Genomic DNA, 14,629 nt, shown 5'->3' with positions numbered 1-14,629 from the left:
AGTGATATAACTCATGCTGCTCCTGTTGTCGTTCTTATTTTAATGTGACACATCTGCAGGAAGTTTAGTCAGAATGATTTTTTTGTGGCTGATAAAAGAAGATGGATGTTGGCAGTGGCCAAGTGTGACATTTGAAATGTACCATACCATGTTAGCAGATTATTCCAGCACCTGTCATGTTTTTATCCAGACTTTTTAAAAAATATGTCTTATACTTTTATTTGAGACTCAGTCAATATCTGAACACTGGCAGCATGGTGAGATGTTAGGCCACTGGAGGTCAGCAAAAACAAGATTATCAGCTAATGTTCAGTTGCTCAGTGACTGAAGCATCACCAAGCACCACCAAATCCCCCAATCTCTTTACTAAATGGTGACATGTACTGAGATTAGAGAAGTAAATTGAAGCAAAAAAAGAAAAGTGATGTAGAACACTGGACAAAGAACATCTGTTTTCCTCCAGTGTGTTCTCCAGTTAACAGAGGAACACCTCAGGTACAGTTTTAAACCAAAATGATACATGTGATACTCACAGTCAGTGTGTGTTATGTCTGTTATCTGACCTTTGGAGCTTTCAGATGCCGTCCCATCATCATCATCATCGTCATCGTCACCATCGTCATCATCATCATCGTCATCCTCTGAAACCATGTCTACTTCCAAATCACTGTTGTCTTGGGGGCCATCGGTTTGGTTGACAGGCTCTTTGCTGCTCCAGGGGCCGTCAGCTCCGGGTGAGACTTCTGTTCCCGACTGCGGAAATGCAGGAAGAACAGAAGAGAAGAGACGGAGGATCATATAGCATACTGTAGACCTGCTGATGACTGTATTCTACCTTATCTAAAAGAAGAACTCAATCTGTTTTACACATCAAAGTCAGTTAACTCTTCATGGTTGTATAATATCTTGTGAGAGAATAACTCTGATGAAGAGATGCTGCTGGAGCTGCATGTAGTAGGATGTGTAGGATCCAGTATTTTTGGAGCTGAACTGATACTACACTAACATACCTCAGCCTTCACCATTTGATTTAGATGATCCTTTAACCCTCCTGTTGTCCTTGAGTTAAGGTAGGAAGGAAGGGAGGAAGAAGGAAGGAAAGTAGGAAGGAAAGGAGGAAGAAGGAAGGAAAGTAGGACGGAAAGGAGGAAGAAGGAAGGCAAGGAGGGAGGGAGGGAGGAAGGAGGTAAGGAAGGAAGGAATGAAAGGAAGGAAGGAAGGACAGAGGAAATAAGGAAGGAAGGAGGAAGGGAGAAAGGAAAAGACGAAGGGAGGAAGGAAGGAAAGAAGGACAGAGGAAAGAAGGAAGGGAGGAAGGTAGGGGGGAGGAAAGAAAGAGAGAAGGAGGAAGGGAGGAAGGAAAGAAGGAGGGAGGAAGGAAAGAAGGAAGGGAGGAAAGAGAGAGGAAGGAAATAAAGAGATAAGGAGGGAGGGAGGAAGGACAGAAGGAAGGAAGAAAGGGGGATGAGGAAGGAAAGAAGGAAGGGAGGAAAGAGAGAGCAAGGAAAGAAAGAGAGAAGGAGGGAGGGAGGGAGGAAGGACAGACGGAAGGAAGGAAGGGAGGAAAGAAGGAACAGTCAAAACAGACGGGGTCAATTTGACCCGGGAGGACGACACAAAGGTTAAAATCTGTTACTCAAGCGTTCTAACTTTATGTCATTACAGTGCATCGTCCTTACTTGATCCTGCTCTCCTGGCTGCTGGGAGACAGATGAAGCCCCGCCGCAGACCTTCATGTGTCGGACCTGCTTCTCCAGCTTGACCCGGGCCTTCTCACTGTCTTTGAAGCGACTCTCGGTGTCCCGCAGCCTCAGCAGCTCATCCTGCAGCAGGCTGTGTTGTCTTTGCAAAAGAGCTAACTCTGAAATGGTTGAGCCCACACTGGCGTCCCGATTTCCACCGTCTCTCCAGAGAGGGCGCGTAGCTGCTGCTGAAGAATCCTGTGGCTGCAGCAGCAGCTCCAAGATGGAGTCTTGTTTGATGACAGCACCCTGCAGGAGATGATGAAGAATCCAGCTTCACTCTTCATGTTGTTGATTATGTTCATTTACTGCTTTTCCTGAATAGTTCTCATCACAGTCAAGTTGTGGTTAGTCATCTTTTTGCCTTAATTTTCAGTTATTTGCTTATTATTTGATAACTTCATGATCTTTTACCTGTCACCATTATCTGTTTGACAGCTGGATCTGAATGGATTTATTCCCTTGATAAATATAATGTCTGTCCAGCTGATTAGATGATCAATATTGCAGCTGTTCTGATGAACATTGTGTCTCTCTAACCTTCTGTTTGTATGTTGTAACAAGCTGTACGCTATTCTCCTTTCTCTCTTTTCTCCCTCTGTCTCTCCTCCTCTCTTTTCTCTCAGGTCTCTTTTTTCTGGACCGTCGGCTGTCCTGAAACTGCTCTGCTTCCCTAGCTGTTGAGGTTTTGCATCTGGATCTTTATCCTGCAGGAGATACAGCCTCATACCTCTCCCTCCCCTTCGTGAATGATGTCCTTATCTTATCTAGCAGTGGGAGCTTTCGTAATAGTTCTGTGATGGTTATCTGTGAGGATTGTATGTTGTGTATGACTAAGAGTGTTAAAGATCGGAAATCTGCTCACCTGGAGTGCGTGGAGATAAACACTGAGATTCATCAGCCTCTGACAGATCTCCTGTCAAACACAGACAGCATATTCATTACTAGGGATTCTTACACACACACGCACGCACGCACACACGCACGCACGCACGCACACACACGCACACACACACACACACACACACACACACACACACACACACACACACACACTAATCTGAAAGCAAGCCTTTCTAGTGCTGAGCTCTGATTGGTGCTCTGGGGTCTGCAGTAGTGCTACTAAAAAGTTGAAATTAAAAAAAAAAAAAAAACAGGAGAATGTGCACACCTGTACATCCATCCATTTGTTTGGGGGTGGGGTGACCCCCCCGGTCCCCATAGTGATCATGCGCCTTATCTCAAGTAGCAGTACTACATGCACATGTGAACACACAAAGGTACTACTTGTGTGTGATATTTTTATGTTAATATATCTATATCTATATCTATAACACACACTGGTATTTAAGAAACCTTAACCTCCTTACTTACTGCAGATGATGGTTTGTCTTCACTTCTCGAGCAATCCTTTAAAAGGTAAATAAAAAAATTACACAAACAGGAGAGTACAACTATTTTGAGAAGGGAATTATGATGAATTTGAACACAATACAGTCATTAGATAGTACATTAGCAAATGTACATTCCTAAGAGGAAATATGAGTTAATGGTTAAAGCTGGTGATAAAATTGGCAGGTGATGTTTGCGCCTTTCATCCCCATTAAAAACTGTTTTGTGATAAAGTGGAGAGTTAGGATCAGGTTTTACTAAATAAAACTGGGAATTGAGATCACAGTGTTTTCTTGAAATGTTGTTTTCCCCTGGAAAACCTAGGAGCCTGGGATTTCTAGCATTTTTGTGCGATTTGTTCGTTGAGGCAGCCGTGGCTCAGGAGGTCCACTAATCGGTAGATCGGTGGTTCTATCCCTGGCTCTTCCAGTCTGCATGTCAAAGTATTCTTGGGAAAAGCACTGAACCCCACAATCCTCCTGAAGGCCGTGTCACTGATAAGTGAGTGTGTCAGAATGAGCATTAGAACTCCTGATGAGCAGCCTCTGCTATCAGTGTGTGTATGTGGCATGCAGTGTAAATGACTTTGCATCATTGGAACACTAGTCTAGTCCTGCTGTGCATGGCTGGATATTTAAAATGGATTTAATAATGTTGAAAAACCTCAGACCCACCTACCACACTTCCAATCTTGACCCCCAACTTACCTTTGCAGCAGGGACATCATGGCTTCCATTGACCAACAGATCCTGATCGCCTGAGCAGAGACAAACACAGCAGTCACCCGCTGCTAGTCCAAAAAACACAAAATAGTAATGAATAAAATAAAGCAAATAAAGAGGAAATGGAGCTGTGGCTTAGGCTTCATTAAACTTGAATTTGAACTCAGTCAGATACAGTCCAGACACTAAGTATTTGGACAGTTACACTTTTTTTTTCATCAGGCTCTGTGTTTGTCTGTATTTCTGTGTTACTGGTAACATCTGCAGCATTCTTGACTCACCGTACAGTCATAAAGGACTTTTTATATAGATTTTGTCAGAATAACTATCTTTAACTCCATTTCAATCTAAATGGCAGCTCTTCATAAACTCTGAGTCATGTGTGAGTTCTTTGAATTTCACTTAACAAAATGACACACATTTGGTATCAAATTGTCCAATTACTTTTGAAGCTCTGAACTTTGGGCACTGTTCATTAAAAGGGCTTTATCTCCCACCAAGTTATTTCTTTATTGATGGAAACTGAGAATTAGTCATTTAATGTAGTATCCATCACTTTATTTCAAATGATATAGTGTTTCAAATTCTGGGGCACAGAGCCTGAAGAACAAAAATGTGTAACTGCCCAAATACTTACTGTCTGGACTGTATTTACAGTGTTTTTGGCTGTACCTATACCTGTACCTGTACCTGTACCTATACCTATACCTGTACATGTACCTGTACCTATACCTATACCTGTACATGTACCTGTACCTATACCTGTACCTGTACCTATACCTATACCTGTACCTATACCTATACCTGTACCTGTACCTATACCTGTACCTGTACCTATACCTATACCTGTACCTGTACCTATACCTGTACCTGTACCTATACCTATACCTGTACATGTACCTGTACCTGTACCTGTACCTGTACCTATACCTATACCTGTACCTATATCTATACCTATACCTGTACATGTACCTGTACCTGTACCTATACCTGTACCTATACCTGTACCTATATCTATACCTATACCTGTACCTGTACCTATACCTGTACATGTACCTGTACCTGTACCTATACCTATACCTGTACCTGTACCTATACCTATACCTGTACATGTACCTGCACCTGTACCTATACCTATATCTATACCTATACCTGTACCTATACCTGTACCTATACCTGTACCTGTACCTATACCTGTACCTATATCTATACCTGTACCTGTACCTGTACCTGTACCTATACCTGTACCTATACCTGTACCTATACCTGTACCTGTACCTGTACCTGTACCTGTACCTGTACCTATACCTATATCTATACCTATACCTGTACCTGTACCTGTACCTATACCTATACCTGTACCTGGATCAATACCATGTCAACCTCCTCCTGCTCCACACCCCCAACCCATACCCTTTATATTTGACCTGTGCTCCCATGGTAATGAATCCCTCAGTTTGAATAAGAATTTGTTTTTAATGACTTAAATAAAGATGAAATAAAAACATATTTAAGTGTGTAAATGTTACTTTGGCAATGATAATTATGGTATTGTATAACACACTCAATGTGGATCTGTTTAATGCATCTTATATGTTCTTCTAAATTAGCCTTACTCAACAGGGGTGGTACCCTCCCACTGAGATCTACTGTTCTAAATGGTTGATTGTTCTACTTTTGTGTTGCAGTGATGAGCCCAGTACAATCTTATCATATAAGAGCTTTGAGTGTTCAGTGACTCACTGGTTTCTACACCGTCGACATGGTTGTGATGGCACACAAGAGGGATGTCCACACTGCAGCCCAGGAGGAGCTCACTCAACCGGTCCACTGTGGGAACACACAACACACACAACACACACAACCTCAAACACCTGTAACTCACACACTTAATCATCTCATTTGAATCAGAGGTTTTTGACAGTATAAATTAAAAGTGTGTGTTTAAATTGTATTGGTCTATATTTTTTGTGTGAAATGAGATATACGTGATGACAAGGCAAGGAAAACTTACTACAAAAGATACAGACAGACTGCATTTGGATTTGTACTGGGTATGTGTGTGTGTGTGTGTGTGTGTGTGTGTGTGTGTGTGTGTGTGTGTGTGTGTGTGTGTGTGTGTGTGTGTGTGTGTGTGTGTGTGTGTGTGTGTGTGCGTGGGTATGTAGGAAACTTTATTGATCCCTACAGAGGGAAATTCTAAATCTTAAGTGATAAAAAGAAAAAAGAAAAGAAAAGAAAATACTATATATAATAAAATAATCTCTAAATACTATATATAATAAACAACAAATATACATTAGTGGGAGTGATTTAGAAATGTTTTTGAGTCATATTTGTGATGTTGCAGCCAGTGGCAGCAGACCATGTTTTCTGACATTTACACATTTACACCTATTTGTTACCTTGGTTACGATTCACATATGATCATTTCCCTCAAAATACAATAATCATAAACCTATGGTACAGTACTTCAATATATATCTTATTTGGCAACACTGTTTGTGTCATGGGTGAAATGATGAGGTGATATAGGCCTACATTTAATCCTGGGTAGGTTAAGATAGAAGAGGGACTGGCATACACATTTCATGTTATGGATTTAATATCACAAAAAAAATGCAGAAATAGCAGAAAGAAACTTAATCCTACGCCACTCTCAGTGGGCATGGGCAAGAGCTCACAAACTGCTGGGAATTTCACAATACAAACAAAGCTATTCCTCAATATGGAATAACCCCTCAGTCTGTATTGGGAAAAAAGGTATTCTTATGGCAATCGTGGTTGGCCAAAGACAGTGTTTTATAAGAAGATATCAAGCATGGAGACCAAGCTGTGTGATGGCTTAAGAATAATATGGTAGAAAGATCTTAGAGAATATTGATGAGGACATTTGGCAGGATGTTAGAAATAAATGTATACACTATAACATTCTTCATAGGTATTATTTTACTCCTAATAAGTTGTTTAAAATGGGTTTAACCAAAGATAACAAATGTTGGAAGTGTAACAAAGAAGTGGGCACATTTCTACATGTCCTATGGGATTGTCCTTTAGTATTGCCTTTTTGGAAGGCGGTGTTGCAAAAGTTTGAAAGCTTGCTCAGGCAGCCCTTGCCAGAATCCTCACGATCATGCCTATTAGGGGACAGATCTCAATTGCAACCAGACTTGGCTAAAGCAGAAACTGGAGTGATGATAACAGGCTTAATGGTGCCAGAATTATTTTACGAAAGTGGAAGAGTCCACACAGTATAGACGTTGCAGAGTGGCTCAAGCTCTTTTGAACTCATGATAGGAAGGGTGCAGGGTAATTCAAGTAAAACCAGCCAAGCGTGGCTATATTTTAACTACAGCATGGATACAAGCTTTTAGAAAGCATACAGAACATAAGTGAATACTGGAGAGGAGTGTAAATAAAACTGTAGGTAAGCATGTATATTGGGGATGGGGTGCTGCAGGGGTTCATGGGTTGCCTTTTGGATTCTGTTTTTGTTTTATTTCTCTGTTTTGTTTTCTTTGTGGATGTGAGATGCGTGAATCAGTGTACATTGGTGTGAAGCCTGTGTATGTAAGAAAATGCATCTTCAAAATGAATAAACAACTGAAATGACAAAAAAAAAAAAAAATGAGGTGAAGACAGAAAAACAAGGTGACAGTCAGGATGTTACTTACCTTCAGATGTGGCATCCAGTAGGAGTTTCTCTGCACGTGTAGCTTGGGGTGTGTCTGCCCTGAACAAGTAACGCATGATAGGAGGCTGTAGGCCTTCCTCACCACTTGTCACCTCTGCCAGCTCACAGAACACAGTCACCCTCTCCTGCAGAAGCTCCAACATCTCTCTGTCCTTCTGCTGGAGCTCAGCTGTGAGTGAGAAATAAACAATCAACCACCTAATACAAATCACATTAAACATCCTGCCTACTCTTAGGGCCTGATTTACTAAAGGTTTGCGTGTGTAGAAACGTGTGCAAACTTGACATCACCCGCAAAAAATGTGCAAGCTGATCTACTAACACAGCGCACTGAGGTTTGTGTCTTTCAACTGTGTAAGATAATACGCGCTGTCCATTTAGTACGTTTATCATAATGAATGTAATATTAGTAGTTTACCGTAATGAATGTAATATGAGACGTTTCAACCCCAGTGTGCAAAATACAGGGAGGAGAAAATGTTAATATGTTATTTATCACACGCATTGTGATTTACCAAACCTGAAGGTATTATTTCTGACGCTAACTGCGTCTATAAATAATACCTTTGAAGGACAGGTATTAACCTGCTGCTCACAGATGACTTCTGTTACTATGGAGACGAGGAGACGGAGGCACAATGACAGAATACACACAGGACGGAGTTTTTCCACCTGTGTTAATATTTTTGGAATATTTTAGGTTTTACTAACAGCATTGACTTCATCACTAATACTCTCTATATGTGGGTTTTTCTGGTAATATTAGTTTTTGTTATAACTCAATATATTAGTTAACCTCTTCCACTAGAACCTGATCACATTTCATTTTGTTCTTGCAGCTTTCTGCTCGTCCAAACTCTCCATAAAGACACAAAACCCTCATTTAAATACTGCTGTCTCCACCCTGTTGCACCTGTTTTCATTTACACAATTATTCTTATTATTCTTAGTAGATCACCTGCAAAACGCACGCAAATGAAACACGCAATCTATTGCACTGTGCACGCTATTTAGTACACACTATTTGGGATCTTAGTAAATCAGGCCCTCGATGTACTGTCACATCTAATGAACAACACATATACTGCCACCTGACATAGACACTGTACACACTTCTATGAACACATTCATGTGCATGTAACACACACCTCTAATACACATAAGTAATAATGCCCTCCCTCTGTGCCTACAGAGGGTGATACTGTACCCTGAAAAGTAAATGTTACAAGCACTACTCAAGGTTTTCTATAAGAAATGAGTGCTTTCTTTGGTTCAAATAGTATTAAAGCACAAAAAGGAACATTAGTTGTGGTGTGAGGTATATTCTTCTGACCTTTGAGTCTTCTCAGGTGGGCCTTGTGTTCAGTCTCTATGAGCGGGAACTCCTGTCTTGATGGGCACCTGACCACAAAAAGCACAAAAAGCTTGAACTGGGCAAATTTTTCAGGTCCCCCATGGTTTCAGTAACATGGCCCCCACATGTGAAACCCACGTGAGCTGACTGTATGAGTCCCATAAGGGATGTAAGTGGGCTAAGCGGGCATGGGCATAAACAGGGTGGGGCCACCATGGAAACTGCGAACAAACCCACTTGGGACCCATACTTACAGACCAAATGTAACCCTTAATGGGCCCACAAGGACATGCTGGCTGGGTTTGGGTATGAAAATGTACTGACACATATCAGACACTACGAGATGCAACATAAAATAAGACAGTTTTATGACGCCCATCCTCTTCTTGCTTCTACTTATCTCATCCTGACAACATGATGAAAAAAAGATGAATCAGTTGTTAATGCCAGTCAAAAAGAAAATATATTTACATTCAAGTGACAGAAGCAAAGGGGGAAATATTAATATTCAATAGGAGCAAACACCTTTAAGTCATTTTAATGTATTTATGTAACGTTTTCCTCTCTGTGATTCTGTTTCAGTTTTACCGTTTGTTTAATTAGAGCAGGAGACATTTAGTAAAGCATTCCAACATAATAAAAAAAATGTCCAATGTGACAGTAAGAACATTTTATGGCACAAAAATACCTAACATGACAGCAAAGAATGTCCAGTAAAGAGGTCCTGTGTTTGTCCCCCTCCTGGTAGAATTATGTTCATGTAACAATAGAACAAAATACAATTCACACACAAAAACCAGTCCAGCCTGTAGACTACTGGTATGGAATCTTACTGGTACCTTAATGGTACTGTGCCAATAGATGGACAATTATTGCACTGATTCCGTTGCTGTAGCTGGTGCCTTTCAGTAAATATGATCTCTATGAGTCCTTCAATAATATAACAATTGCTCCCACTTGTATTGCTCCCTATTGTCTACAATAACCATTTATTGATAAAGGCTATGTATCAGTTTATACATTTATAATGCAGTATGTGAAATCATGTGTTTTGTGTTGGTGTGTTTTCTCACTTGCTGACAGTGCGCTGGATGTGTCGTATCCAGACGTTCTTGTCCTCTTTGGTGGCAGCGTGGAACTCATACATCTCAGGAGGGGTGGAGTCACTGATGAGGAACATGCCTCGCTCCTGATTGGCTATATCCCTCACTATTAGGTTCTGAAGGGACAGCACTGGAGATTTGTCCTAGACAACAGAAATGATGACAGTGATGGTGAAATAAAAGATGACAGTATTAAGAGTTCTCTTTCTGGTCATCTGTGCAGCAAATGATGCATTGTCATTTGTGTGTGTGTGTGCTTGTGTGTGTGTGTGTGTACATTTTCTTACCATACTAGGAAAGATGTACCTCTGGTCTTTCTCCTGCAGTAATACCAGGATGTCTGTCATCAGTAGGACATGTACATCTACACACACACACACACACACACACACACACACACACACACACACACACACACACACACACACACACACACACACACACACACACACACACACACACACACACATACACACACACACACACACACACACACACACATGAAGATAATAATGACAAAGCAAGTCAGTGTAATGCTTATTAGTCCAAATTGTTCATATAAAAATTCATTACAAGAAATTAAAAGTCAATTTTTCATCAGATCTGTATCTTATGTTGAAATTAACTTTGCTTGTCCATGAGGTGTTTTGGTGTCCAGTGGTTCAAATGAAACAGTACATAGCCGGTTTTTAATGGAAGCTGGGTCTTAGGGTCTTTTTATTTAATGGGTTTTCTGTTTTATTTCATTTTTTATTTATCACAATTAATACATTTATCAGATGTCCCCCTAAATGTTTCCATTGTGGCTTTATGTGTCATGTTAACTTTGCAGTGTGGTTGTAGAATTTCAGGAAATGGGGTAAAACGACTTATAAATACATTTTTACATGAATAATTTCAAATGTTTGTCTCTGACTTACACTGAAAGTAAATTAACAAGTGGCCTGAAACAGCTAGAACAACTACATTTACATCCTGGATGTAATCTTGTCGTTTTGTGTACATGTGTGAGGTTGGAGATGTGGATAATAGAAAAAATAAAACCTTTGGTTTGCAGGAAAAAAATGACAAGAATCCCACTTTTTAGTTTTCATCCACCTGTCACTGAACAATAGAGACCCATTGTGTACGTTGTAGTCGTGCTGAGTCATGCCGGGAGCTATTGAGGTGAACTGGCATGCTGTGAATGTTTTTCCATCACACAGCACAGCAGAGTATAATAAGTTTCCCTGTTGGAGGTGTGCTGGTCGTAGAAAATGCAGAAAGAGCCTGTTGTCAGCAGCTCTGTAGCTGTTTCTACTTGAATCAACCCTCCTAACATTATTTCTAAATTATGCACTGAACAAATATCTCCAAATATCTCCAGATATTGCTGAGTTGGTTGATAAAGACATTTCAATTCTTATAAATTCTTTACCATAAAAGTCTCCTGTCATTTTGTCATGTAAACGTTTTTAAAAGGAAGCAGCATAAGCAGCTAATGTTGGGTTTTCATTAGCAGTAACACAGCTCTGATACAGCTGAAAGTGATCAGGAAACAGTTAAATAAAGAAAATGTCTGAAAGTACAAATGGATGCTGGAGGGAAACTAAAGTTCACACCACAAAAGTTCAATTAGAAGCTACACAATAACTGCGAGCTGAACCCAGAGAAACTTTTAAAAACAACTTTTTTCTGCTCTCCGGCATGGACACGAGCCTCGCAATACATCACTTATATGAGGGGAAGAATGAGGATCATCACAGAGTGGTCATGGTCAGCCCTGCCAGCAAGCAGGACCGCAGCAACATGATTGGCTGCGGGCATCATTGATTGGCTAAAGCAGCATGACTAAAGTGGACCAACTTGGGCTAATAGAAAAACCTTATTAAAGAATGTAATCCTTCATATGGAGTTTTAGGTGTCTTAATCTTTTGAAAGTTTTCTTCCAGTTGATTTTGGGTAGGTGAAACTGTTTCCATGACAACAATGTTTATAAGAGCAGCAAATGACCTGTACCTTTGAGTCGGGATCCTGGGTTTTTCCAGAACAGCATCCCTTCATGGACGAGGCTCCGACGCAGCAATTCTCCTTGCCTGAAAAGTCGACCGTCTCTTACTCTGGCCTCAGCCCGTGGATCCAGCTTTGCCTGGATCTCCTGCAGCCGTTGTGTATTCTCCATTTCCTCCATCTGCCCACAGTATAAAAGTTATCTCCCATTTGGAGCTTACCTTTTTCTCTGTGTTTCTATAACTGTATTAAGTAGGACTGGGTATCGTTTAAAAAATGATGATACCAGTACCAATCCAAGTACCCTTAAAGTGATACTGATACCAACTGAGTCCTTCATTTGATACCCATCATGTGAACAGAAACATTAAATTACATTAAATACCACCACTCCTCCACATCTAAATGATTTGATTTTTACATAAATGCATTTTGAAAGTCTTCAAATTATTAAGACTTTCAGACAATCACATGTCTCATTAAATCAAATAACACTTGTGTTGATTGGCTGTGAGCAAGTCCATACAAATAGTCCTATTTTCTAGATCTGGGTGCAAAAAAGATCCTTTGCAGGTATCTTTTGACGGGAGACTTTTTGACACTACTTGGTTATTTATTTATTTGGGTCGATACCTTAAAAGGTATCAGGTACCGATACCCAGACCTAGTATTTAGGTAATATTCAGATATAACTGTGTAAAAGTTTACAGCCTGTGATGATGTCACCCTACATGACTCTGTGTACAATGATTCCACTGATAACATGCGAGTCGATTCAGGGGCTAATGAACCTATTCATCTATGGGTAGAAAGATTTAACACCCAACCTTCACTTGCTCCAATCTCTAGAGTTATGGACATGATTGTGACTGTTATATATGGACAACACCATCAGTAGACCAGCATTTGGCATAATGTTGCACATTGTATCAATACACCTGAACTGTGCCCCATATACATATTATCTGTATTATTGTTATTATTATTATTATTATTATTATTATTATTATTACACATATACAGTCTCTAATTTCTTTATCTCTTAGAGATTGTGATCAGTTTTTCTCACTCTTTCTCTCTGTGCTGTTCTAACACATGAATTTCATCTTGAGGATCAAATCTAATCTCTTATCCTAAAAAAACTAGTTGAATTAGTTGATCTGGCAAAGAATGAAGAATCACATGGATCACATGTCTCCAATGTGTCGTAGTCTTTACAGTCAGACAGACAGTCAGGTAATCTGATAACCTCAGCCATCTTTATAATTCAGTTTAATAAAGAAGGTATGAAGGTAGGTTGGTACCTGTTGGTCTATTGAACTAAGAAGTTTTCTGACCATCTGATGAGCCTGGGCCAAAGAAGAGGCTTCTTCTTCATCATCTGGAAAGGAGAGAAAATAACATTATTATTGTTGATTATGTGGAAGTATGTATGAGATTAGATCGCCATGGTAACTCTTAAATCAGTCATTTCAGTCTAATGGTTCTGTTCATTTATCATGTTGCACAAACGTAATAAAGGTTTCAGGTAGGTATTTTGTGTCTCACAATGTTATATTTTGTTGAAACTTTAGTCCTGTTTTTCTTTCTGAGAGTTTTGTGAAGGTTGGGCTGATCATCTGCTTTATGTGTATTAGTGACAGGTGTGCATTGTTAGCTGCACTAAGTAGTGAGTCACTAGGCACTGTCAAGTTAAAGTAAGAAGGATGAAACTGTGCTGTAATAAATTACATTTATTATAAAATTATACATTCTGCATAATTCGGCTACGATGTGCTACCAAGCTCTTCCAACCTCTTCACCTAGAACAAAGTCAAAATACCTGCTTGCCTACTGTGCCAAAGCAGAGGGATGTAGAGCACATCCTCAGCTGCTGCACTAAAGCCCTGTGAGGAGGGCGCTAACATTATCACCATGACCAAAAAGCTGAAAATAGCCGGGGACATTGGCTCCAGCCAACACAGTGTGAGCTATGGAGTGTAAGTGCTACTTGAACACAGGCTGGGGTCTGATGGGTGAGGATGTCTGATGTTGAAACACCTATTTAGTTATTCATTTAGTCAAAATTAACCTTTTACAGCACAGTCTTTCACTACTGTCGCAGTACTAATACATTGCATTCATTTGCTAATTGCAAGTTACAACAGTAAACTAGCTTCACTATTGGGATGTATGTGATGTGAACATTAGGAAATCCTGCAGACAACAAAAGTGTTTAATTGATATCTTCAGTGCTTCAGTGCTGTATACAAAGCAAACATGATAAAGTTAAGTTCACTTGAATTGAGTCACAGAAGCAGACTGGGCAGCTGTGGCCCTGCAAATGAAGTACACTTCACACCTATGTTGTATTGACTGACAGCCAGTATGACCAATGAAAATACATTAAGATGGACCCATCTTGGCTGGCTTACAATCTAATGGATTCCATTGGCTGAGCCCCTGAGAGTTCATGTCCAGGTTAGCCAGTCGTTTGTCTAGTGTTTTGGATGTTTTTTAGAATATATATATATATATATAAAAACCCAAATAAATATATGTACTGAATGTCTGGAGAGCAAGTTTTAAAATGCAATTGTTGTAACATTGAAAATAATATGGTGTGGACATTATGAAAGTGAAATAATCATTTC

General features: G+C 40.0%; 1 protein-coding gene across 3 annotated transcripts in view; it reads right to left on the bottom strand.

Annotated features, from left to right (window-relative positions):
* Positions 1-14,629, bottom strand: part of arhgef1a (Rho guanine nucleotide exchange factor (GEF) 1a) — a 40,969-nt gene that overhangs the window by 3,287 nt on the left and 23,053 nt on the right. For 2 of the 3 annotated variants that reach the window (XM_062435585.1, XM_062435587.1), the window contains 12 exons: positions 13,301-13,377; positions 12,006-12,177; positions 10,295-10,371; positions 9,978-10,150; positions 8,884-8,951; positions 7,531-7,719; positions 5,600-5,686; positions 3,842-3,924; positions 3,117-3,152; positions 2,608-2,658; positions 1,680-1,991; positions 564-753 (listed from right to left, as the gene is read on the bottom strand). In XM_062435585.1, the coding sequence (XP_062291569.1) occupies positions 564-753; positions 1,680-1,991; positions 2,608-2,658; positions 3,117-3,152; positions 3,842-3,924; positions 5,600-5,686; positions 7,531-7,719; positions 8,884-8,951; positions 9,978-10,150; positions 10,295-10,371; positions 12,006-12,177; positions 13,301-13,377 (1,515 nt within the window). The remainder of the gene's footprint in view (positions 1-563; positions 754-1,679; positions 1,992-2,607; positions 2,659-3,116; positions 3,153-3,841; positions 3,925-5,599; positions 5,687-7,530; positions 7,720-8,883; positions 8,952-9,977; positions 10,151-10,294; positions 10,372-12,005; positions 12,178-13,300; positions 13,378-14,629) is intronic. The other variant, XM_062435586.1, reaches the window with a different exon arrangement.

This window comes from Scomber scombrus, chromosome 16 (assembly GCF_963691925.1).
Source record: "Scomber scombrus chromosome 16, fScoSco1.1, whole genome shotgun sequence".
NCBI classification, from domain to species: Eukaryota; Metazoa; Chordata; class Actinopteri; order Scombriformes; family Scombridae; genus Scomber; species Scomber scombrus.
Note: the sequence above shows the minus strand (reverse complement) of the source record. Positions and strands in the feature narration are given on the sequence as shown.